Raw genomic sequence first — 9,941 nt, 5'->3', positions numbered from 1 at the left:
TGTGAGTATGTGATCAAGCAGTGACTTAACAACCATTTCAACTTTTTCTTCATATACTTTATTTTATTCAGACAGGGAGTATAACCAAGCATTCATTTCATTTATTTTACTCAGACAGGGAGTATAACCAAGCATTCATTTCATTTATTTTACTCAGACAGGGAGTATAACCAAGCATTCATTTCATTTATTTTACTCAGACAGGGAGTATAACCAAGCATTCATTTCATTTATTTTACTCAGACAGGGAGTATAACCAAGCATTCATTTCATTTATTTGATACAGACAGGGAGTATAACCAAGCATTCATTTGCCATTTGATGCATTTCTTGTTTAAGCTCAACAGTCTGCATACAAAACTGAGCTTAAAATGCAGCTTTAACATTTTTAGTTTAATGGCTTGTTAGTCTTTCAGAGCCTCCAAACAAGGTGCTTTTTCTGCTGAAGGATAAGGCAGCAAGTTAAAGGAGCAAGAGAGAAGGGGGGGAATCTCAGTAAGACTATATGGATGATGATCGTCTCTCAGTAAGACTATATGGATGATGATCGTCTCTCAGTAAGACTATATGGATGATGATCGTCTCTCAGTAAGACTATATGGATGATGATCGTCTCTCAGTAAGACTATATGGATGATGATCGTCTCTGAAAAGCAGTACAATTACTGAACATGTGTTCAGGGAAACTGAAGCATCCAGAAATGTGCCCTTTAGTTGGTACCATTCAGGTTCTCTAGGAGCACAACCCTGCATTATATTAAAGGAAAAGCAACAGAAAAAAGTCTAGTGAATCTACCACCACCTCACTACTAGGTTGTTACATCAGTTTGTGTGTAAAACCCAGCTCCGTGGGAAAGATAGCAGAATGACCTTCCATATAGAAACCTGTTCACTGGAAAGCAAGCGCCTGTGGGGTTTAGACTTGGTTCAATATCAACTGTTGAAGTGATTCACTAGACAGATGACAAAGTAGCTATAGTAGAAGCGCTTAAAACCGTCCTTTCCAACATTCACTTATACTGGAACTGTCACTTTAATGCCCCAACAACTTCAGAGTAAACACAGAAGGTTAGGAAAGCCCCTACAATCCAAGAGGCTCAGCATATACACAGTCTATTGACCTAACACTGCTACAACAAGTTATGGAACCAGTAAGGCATGATTCAGAAAACTACATGATTTTTAACTTAAGCCACAGGGAATGCGTTTTAAATAAATACAGAGCAAAGGATAGGTTTCATACAAAACAGGGATAAAAAGGTCAAAGTGTTTGAGACGACTGGAAACCTGCAGTCACGAGCTACACTTTCAGCAACAATTCTTTTTTGGGGGGGGATTCTACTTTTACCCACATTTCCTGTGCTTTACATTTACAAATAGTATTCTTTAGTTCTAAGGCCATCATCATAATCAACAACAAAACACCTCACACCAATATCAAAGTCTGTCAGTCCACTGTTAACAACCCACTTACCAGTCCCTTCAGGTGCAACATCCCATGCAAAAACATACCGTTTTCATTGCAAAAATGTTATTTATTCAGCTTTATTCTGTAGTCCCCCTAAGGTGGTTGAGTTGATTGTATATAGTAGTAGTTGTAACAAGGCTGAGGTGGAGCGGACCAAGGTGGTAATGATGGTGGGTAAGTTAGTGTGTGGTGGACATGGAGGTGGAGTTGGCAGAGAGCAGCAGAGGTGTGGTGATCTGAGGGGAGCCTGCGGTAGAAGTTACCACTAACCACAGATCTAGAACCAAATCTCCCTATACCTAGTCGTGTAGTTATCCATTAGGGGATGAAACTACTATCTGACCCTGGACCTGTGGTTAGGTTCAACTTCTACCCACACCTGGAGGGGAGAGAGAGCCAAGCCCAGTCCTCTTCATTATAGGATGGTACTCTCTGTGTCCAGGTCTGAGTCTTTGGGCTGGGGCACGGATGTCATGGGGGCCATGGAGGGGGCGGTCACTGGCTGCTGGTCCACAGCAAACTCGGGGACGAAGGCTCGGGTCAACCCTTTGAGAGACAGCGCTGGGTCTGGACAGGACAGAGAGAGTGAAATGTTACTGCTCCAGCTGACTGAGGAGTTAAGTCTGTTAAGCTGTAGTAGTTGAGTGATTGTAGAAAATCAGACACTGAATCTGACTTCAGCTAAATATTGTGTATTAACAAAGTCAAAGTACTAAGAAGTCAATGAATAGAAATTCCTGAAGGGGAAAACTAAATAGCTGATATTAAAATCATCAAAAAGTCACTTGAAAATATATGTGTTCAATGTTAGTACGTTTTGGCAAGCATGGTTGACGTGCATAAAGAGAGACAAGCAAAATGCAATTTTACCTCCAGTACAGACTGTCACATCCTCAATCTGAAGGACCTTACATCCAAACAGTGACGTCAACCTTTGAAATCTACTACCATTGTTTACCATTTTCCATTGGCTTCAAGATCAAAAAAGGGAAATAGCAGTGAATCATCAAGTAGCATTAAGTGGCAGCATATCAGAGAGGATGCCGAACCACAGATTTCTTTTGAAACAGTCACGCGAATGCTATCCACATTCCATCAAAGGAATATAAAGCAGACATTTCTCTTTTGAAAACCACATTGCTGCTGTCATCACTATTCTGCTCAGAACTGTTGAGTTGAAGAGAGCCTCATGCTTCAAATGCATCCAAGGCATGCAACTTCTAAAACACAATCCTGTCCCATGCATACCGGAACACTAAAACCTGATGCGGTCGGGTTGCCACATTAAAACACCAAGACAAGACAGGTTATAGTAGAGCTGCGAAGATAAACCGAAAACTAAATCAACACCGACCATACAGATCAGTTTTCACAAGCCTTTGTTTTACTGATATCATTAATTGCGATAAGTGGCCTATAAAAGAGAAATTCAGTTTGAAATGAAATAAGTAGATAATAATACAAAAATGGTGGAGCACAATAGTTATAAAAGTATCGTTCTATTTATCGCATCAATTCAGGCAATTTATGGCGATATGTATTTTTGTCCATATGGCCCAGCTCTCGGCCATAGAACTTTCATCCTAAATGGTCTGATCATGCTAGAATGATATTTTGATGTTTATTTATGTACAATAGTACAGGCCAAAACAAGGAGGGAGTCAACTTCAGAGTCTTCTAATCAAGATGACAATGACTTATATTCATTGAAAAAAAGATATCCAGAGGGAGAACAAATGCAATTGAAGGGTTTGCAAAAGACATACCGACAGAATCAATCAAATAAAAAAAAAGGTAATATTCTGCCAATTCCATGAATCAAAACAGTTTTCCGTTTCTGGTCTCCTCTCATCATTTAGAGACAAACCATTAGAGATGTCCTTTGAAAACCCCACATCAAAATGTTACTGACATTTAAATGATTTAATAATGAAGGTTGAATGTCATGATGGTTCATGGTCAATGGGATCGATGATAAAACATCTATTAGAAAAGCAGGCACAAAAGTGGTAGGTTTCTATAAGTATGTTGTGGTAATGGAATAATCAGAAATGGATGGCGTGCAGCAGCTGCAAAATACAAGTCCTGACAAACCTCTTTCATAAATGCTCCTTAACCTGTGGACACAGGACTTTTAGATAAAACATTGTCAATGTACTGTCAACACGAGTAAAATACACAAGTGAGAAGGAAGTACTGAACCAACACTATAAACTGAAAGAAGGGATTGTTGTGATATGACCAAAAGTACATAGACACCTGCTCGTCGAACATCTCATTCCAAAATCATGGGCATTAATATGGAGTTGGTCCCCCCTGCTATACTCTTCTGGGAAGGCTTTCCACTAGATGTTGGAACATTTCTCCAGGGACTTACTTCCATTCAGCCACAAGAGCATTAATGAGGTCGGGCACCGATGTTGGGAGATTAGGCCTGGCTCGCAGTCTGCCTTCCAATTTATCCCAAAGGTATTCGAAGGGGTTGAGGTCAGGGTTCTGTGCAGGCCAGTCAAGTTCTTCCACAAACCATTTCTGTAAGGACCTCACTTTGTGCACGGGGGCATTGTCATGATGAAACCAGAAAGGGCCTTCCCCAAACTGTTGCCACAAAGTTGGAAGCACAGAATTGTCTAGAATGTCATTGCATGCTGTAGCGTTAACATTTCCCTTCACTGGAACGAAGGAGCCTTCCCCAAACCATGAAAACAGCCCCAGATCATTATTCCTCCTCCACCAAACTTTACAGTTGGCACTATGCATTGGGGCAGGTAGCGTTCTCCTGGCAACCGCCAAACCCAGATATGTCAGTCAGACTACCAGATGGTGAAGCGTGATTCATCACTCTAGAGAACGCGCTTCCACTGCTCCAGAGTCCAAAGGCGGCAAACTTTACATCACTCCAGCCGACATTTAGCACTGCGCATGGTGAACTTAGGCTTGTGTACGGCTGTTCGGCCATGGAAACCTATTTCATGAAACTTCCAACTAACAGTTACTGTGCTGACGTTGCTTCCAGAGGCAGTTTGGAACTTCTTACTGAGTGTTGCAACCGAGGACAGACGATTTTTAAGCGCTATGGTCCCCTCTGTGAGCTTGTGTGGTCTACCACTTCGCGGCTGAGCCGTTGTTGGTCCTAGACGTTTCCACGTCACATTAACACCACTTACAGTTGTTCGGGGAAGCTCTAGCAGGGCAGAACTTTGACTTGTTGGAAAGGTGGCATCCTATGACGGTGCCACGTTGAAAGTCACTGAGCTCTTCAGAGCAGGCAATTCTACTGTCAGTGTTTGTCTATGGAGATTGCATGGCTGTGAGCTCGATTTTACGCACCTGTCAGCAACGGGTGTGGTTGAAATAGCCAAATCCACTAATTTGAAGGGGTGTCCACATACTTTATATATATAGTGTGTCAGTTCTGTGTCGGTTTTTAGAATTTGTTGTTAATGTCCTTCTGTGGCGTGTTACCAACAACCAAATTAATCTCCTTTCATGGGAAAATAAAGCATCACTTGACCGGACTCACCCATGATTTTGTAGGCTGTGCTGCAGATCCCGTTGGTATCATTTCCCTGTGTGGGGGGCTGAGGTGGTGGAGGAATGTTGGGCCTGTTTCTGGGTTTGGGGACAGGGCGTGGTCGGGGGAGGGAGCCTGACTGGAAGGGCAAGGTGGAGGCTGGATGGGCACTGGGTATGTCCTGGGGGACGGTGGAGGGTGGAGGTGTGTCAGGCGGGGTGGGAGTGTCTGTTGGAGAATATTCTGCCCCCGGGTTGTCTCCTGTGGGATGGCTGAGGGCCCTGGGTTGGGACGGGGGGCTGACCTGTGAGGGTGTGGGGGGCTGTGGGGGTGGGTGGCTGGGGGCCTGGATGGAGGGCTGGTTGTTGGAGTGGCGGCGGGGGGTGGTGGAGGGCTGGGATGTGGGCAGGGTGGGGGAGGTAGGGGAGTGGCTTGAGGAAGAGAGGGGTCTGGGGGAGGGGCTGAGGGACTGGCCCGAGGAGGGGTTGTGGTTGGTGAGGTTACTGGGCTGGCCTGAAGGGGGGTTGAGCAGCTTGGGAGGGGCAGGGGCTGGCTTCTTTGTACCTGGATAGTAGAGAGAGGTTGACTTCAGAAAATATCTTGTGTCTACATATATTTGAGGCTACCTGAAATTGCATGTCTATGTCTAACAGGGGAGCTACACTGGGGCGTCACAAAAACTGTGGGTTTCTAGCTGCTACACTGGACCCGTAACGATAGCCGGCCTGAGCAGAGCCCAAGACACTTTTATGTAGTGTTCTCGGGCATGAGGCACGCGTTAAATTCTTAATAAATAGAACCAGAGCGGGCCTCTCCAGGAACCGCGTTGCTTACACCCAGGTTTCATTCAAATGAATAGGTGCATCTCACACTCTGCAAAGGTGACGCATCCAGTGTAGCATGCTTTTAAAGCTGTCAAAATGTAACAATATAACTACTAGTGCAAATTACCTTGTAATAAGACTTACTAATGAAAAAGAACAGAATAGGTTCATTATTCAAATTTCCTCATGATACCATATGCATATAGCTACAAATAAATGTCTAACAACCTAATAAAGGTGAGCTGAATTGCTTTAAGGAGTGAGTAACCTCTGCTCATCATGTGTGGACTGGGCCCCATGGGTCCGGTCCCAGGGCCTCCCACTCCCAGCTGTCCCCCTGCTCCACCTCCTCCTGCTGGGCCGGCTGTGCCCGGGTGGCCCCCTCCTGAACCGTTCCTCTGATGAAGGGTCTGGGTGGAGGTGGGGTCACGCTTTGGGTTGCTTAACAGACAGAGGTCACCATTGTAAGTACAGCACCCAGATATTAGTGTCGAGCTCTGAAGATGTTCACCATGAAATGTAAAAAATGTTGAGTGAGCTTTTTCTCTTTAAGTTCACTGGGCTGTTTCTTTGGTTAACCTTCTATATTCTGACCAATAGAACAGCCTGCAACTGACATTGAATAGAATCCTTTCATAAATGGATTCAAAAACATCCTTCAAAAAGTTACATAAGCTCAATGAGAGGACAGAACTAATGGCCAAACAACATTTCCGAAGACAGAGCTTTGTCCAACAGTTTTCTGCTGATTCATGTGTTCTAGTGTGAGAGCAGAGGCATGAGGGACCTCAGAGGATGGCTGGCTCACAGCAGCCATTGTTGTACAGAGCCAGTGGTCTGAACTGAGATGTACCCACAGTGTTATTATAATGATTATTTGTTAGTAGTTTGAGGAAAATGCAGTTAGACAGTGAGAGGAAAACTTGAGTCAGAAAGGCGTGAGCGAGTGAGATTTTCTAGTATGGGTACCAGTCTGTTTAGCTAGCATTCCACTCCTGTCATGCTAAACTTTGGCATATGACACAGTACAAGAAGTGAAATGTTAGCTAAACAAACTGGTACCCATACCAGTCATTTTCCACTCAAATAAATGTTTGCAATAGATTTTCTGAATTAGAATGAACATAAAATGTATATATTTGTACAAGCGCAGTGACATCACCATAAATAGCGCACACACGCCTTATCAACAAATCATCATCAAAGATTGCAGTCAAAAGTGTGTTTTCTTATCATGCAGTGGAGTGGCATGCGTGTCTGTGCTCCCCAGTGCACTACACACCCATGCCCTTACCTGAGACCCTCCACAGTAGTAGCTAGAAGCTGCTGCGCTGCCACCAGGGCAGCCATACCCAGTGCCAGGCTAGGCTGGCAGCCCTCCATAGCCATGCCCTCCGTCGGGGCCTGGAGCTCAGCCACACACCCTGTGACCTGCCCAGGCCCTGGGGACTCCACCGGGGGTAAGGGGGACAGGAAGGCGGGTGAAACATGCTGCTTTCTACCTAACATGTTGCTGCCTCTACGGGGGGTGGTGTTATGGTCCGACAGTTTGTTAGCAGAACTAGAGAGAGGGGAGAGGACAGAGACAGACGGCAGAGCCATGTTGAGAAAGACACCCACAGGACAGAATCACCAAGTCCCAGAGTAGGTAGAGAGAGAGCGAGCGAAAATAAGAGCGAGAGAGAACAAGAGAGTGAGAGGTAGTCCACACCAAACAGAGAAAAAGGGATGTTAAGTAGATTTGTTGTCTAAAGTTACAAAGACGCCTATAGTACTAAACATCCAGAAATAGGCTTCAAAAAGCCCCCCATGTAAGTAGTGATAATCAGCAGAGCTACCAATCAAACCAAACATTCAAAGTGTAAATTAATTATTATTGAGTTCTAAAAGTGAAAATCCTTTCGATTTAAGTAGCATGATATCCTCAGCTCAGAGCACTGGCAGGTACAGGACCAGTCTTTGACCTTTCACCCCACGGCAGTCCAAAGTAGAGGGAATGAGCTACTAGTGATGGGGTGCTGCGGTTACCTGTCCTTGCGAAGGGTATCGTTCTCTGGCCCCACCATGCTACCAGGCCTCTTCCTCTCGATGGTGGAACAGTCGTACTCCATAGAGTGGTTGATGTGGTTGGAAGGAGGAGTGGGCATGGCGAACATCCCTGATACATTAAACTCCACATCTGTGCACATGGGGACAAAAGGCAAGTAGAATTCCTTTAGGGGCCATTTAAAAAAACAAATCCATTTATTTCAGTAGCCTAGGAATCAGATTTATACCGCTGACAGAGAAAGGAGACCAAGGACCTCCCTTTTGAGGACCCAGTCAAAGTGGAAGGGTTAAAGGTCATATGTACATACCCTCAGGGAAGAACCAGTCAGCGTGTTGTATGATGGGTTCTATGATGGTCACCACGTGAACAGAGGTAGCAGCAGCCATCTCAGCTAGAGTGCTGCAGGCACACAGAGGAGAGCAGACATGGTGTCAACTCATTTCACGGAGGGCCGAGTGTCTGCAGGTTGTCGTTCCTCACTAATTAGTAAGGAACTCCTCACACCTGGTTGTCGAGGTCTTAATCGAAAGGAAAACCCAGTGGACACTAGGCCCACCAGGGAATCAGTTTGACACCCCTATTACAGACAAACACTACATGATTTTGACACCAACTTGTGAACACAAACTTTAGTTTCTCAGTTTGAATAGTGAGTACTCCCCATCTCTCCTCCCCTCTCTCCCCTTTTCTCTCCTTCTTTCTCACCCCTCTGTTTTGGCCCACAGCAGGTTTGGTCCCAGTACAATGGCGATGTTGCTAGGGGTCATCTTGTTGACCTCACTGTCCTGAGCCAGCTTGGACAGGAACTTCACCAGATACCTACAACACAGGACACAGAGACAGACACAGGTAAGGCAAACGTTAGCTGTTAAGAAAAAGGGTAACATCACACAAGTTGTGTGAACCAGTCCATCTGTTACCCACCTTAGGTTGGCTTTGTTGTTCTTTGGTAATTGATCACACACAACCCAGAGGGCCTGCAGACGCTTGTCTGGCTCTGGAACACTGGGGAGAGACAGAGGGACAATCTGTTTCATGGTTGCCATCATTTCACTCCTTTTTGACTTTTCATTTCTACTACTTCTCCTTTACTTTCCTTGGTTCCTTCTACAGCTACAGTATGTCTGCTATTGAATGGATGTCTGCTATTGAATGCAGTGTGTGGTGGTGGCTTACCTAGACGCCTGAATCCACTCGTCGTAAAGCTGGAAGCTCATCAGAGGTTCAGGCAGTTCTCTCAGGTAAGACTTCAGGGCTCCTGGAATGAAAGGACTGTTATGTGAGCAATGGTCTGACAATAATTTCAGTTACATTACTTGAAAACACTTCCTGAAACATGTATGAAACATGTAGAAACATGTATAATATGTGAGTGGGGGTTTGGATCGTACCAGCGACAGCGTGGGGGTCCGAGTAGAACTCCTCCAGCTGTGAGGTGGAACAGTCCAGAGCAGCCTTGAGCTTCTTCAGTTTTGAGGTCCCTGCTGCGATCCTGAAGAGGCCCTGGTACAACACACAGACAGGATGGATGAGACAGACAGTGCTTAATCAGTACAGACACGCTGCACTCACTCTCATACAAACACACTGACCTCTCTCATGCAATCACACACACAAAGCTTCTCCTCACACACAAAACATAAACCTCAATTCACACACAAACAAAACTTCTACTCTCTCCCACCCAAACAGTCCCTCCTCTCACCACAGGCTGTGTTCTGTGTTCACACATAGAATGAATGGGAAGACAATATGGTGAGAACTAAACACAGTTGATTTAGAACTGTGCCAGCAAACAACACGCATAGCATAATTCGGAATTACAGTATAATTGCTGACATTTCTTTTTGTTATAATATATAGCTTTCTTTTTTTACTCCAGATACAGTGCACACAATCCTGTCTCAGAGCTCTACAGACATTTCCTTTGACCTCCAGGCTTGATTTTTGCTCTGAAATGCACTGTCAACTGTGGAACCTTGTATAGACAGGCGTGTGCCTTTCCAAATCATGTCCAATCAATTGAATTTTTACCACAGGTCGACTCCAATCAAGTTGTAGAAAAATCTCAAGGATGATCAATGG

General features: G+C 44.8%; 1 protein-coding gene across 6 annotated transcripts in view; it reads right to left on the bottom strand.

The window, feature by feature from the left end:
* Positions 1-35: 35 nt before the first annotated feature.
* LOC106609626 (rho GTPase-activating protein 17) overlaps positions 36-9,941 on the bottom strand; it is a 53,765-nt gene continuing 43,859 nt past the window's right edge. The window contains exons 11-21 of one of the 6 annotated variants that reach the window (XM_045724115.2): positions 9,248-9,359; positions 9,033-9,114; positions 8,781-8,861; positions 8,562-8,675; positions 8,164-8,255; positions 7,835-7,985; positions 7,101-7,367; positions 6,075-6,247; positions 4,992-5,546; positions 3,563-3,599; positions 1,900-2,035 (exon numbers count right to left, since the gene is read on the bottom strand). In XM_045724115.2, the coding sequence (XP_045580071.1) occupies positions 3,568-3,599; positions 4,992-5,546; positions 6,075-6,247; positions 7,101-7,367; positions 7,835-7,985; positions 8,164-8,255; positions 8,562-8,675; positions 8,781-8,861; positions 9,033-9,114; positions 9,248-9,359 (1,659 nt within the window). In that variant the 3' untranslated portion in view covers positions 1,900-2,035; positions 3,563-3,567. Of the gene's footprint in view, positions 3,600-4,991; positions 5,547-6,074; positions 6,248-7,100; positions 7,368-7,834; positions 7,986-8,163; positions 8,256-8,561; positions 8,676-8,780; positions 8,862-9,032; positions 9,115-9,247; positions 9,360-9,941 lie in introns of all 6 variants that reach the window. The other 5 variants (XM_045724120.2, XM_045724108.2, XM_045724111.2 and 2 more) reach the window with 5 other exon arrangements.

Source organism: Salmo salar, chromosome 01 (assembly GCF_965601325.2).
Source record: "Salmo salar chromosome 01, fSalSal1, whole genome shotgun sequence".
In the NCBI taxonomy this organism is placed as follows: domain Eukaryota; kingdom Metazoa; phylum Chordata; class Actinopteri; order Salmoniformes; family Salmonidae; genus Salmo; species Salmo salar.
This window is presented reverse-complemented; position numbering and strand designations above follow the sequence as displayed.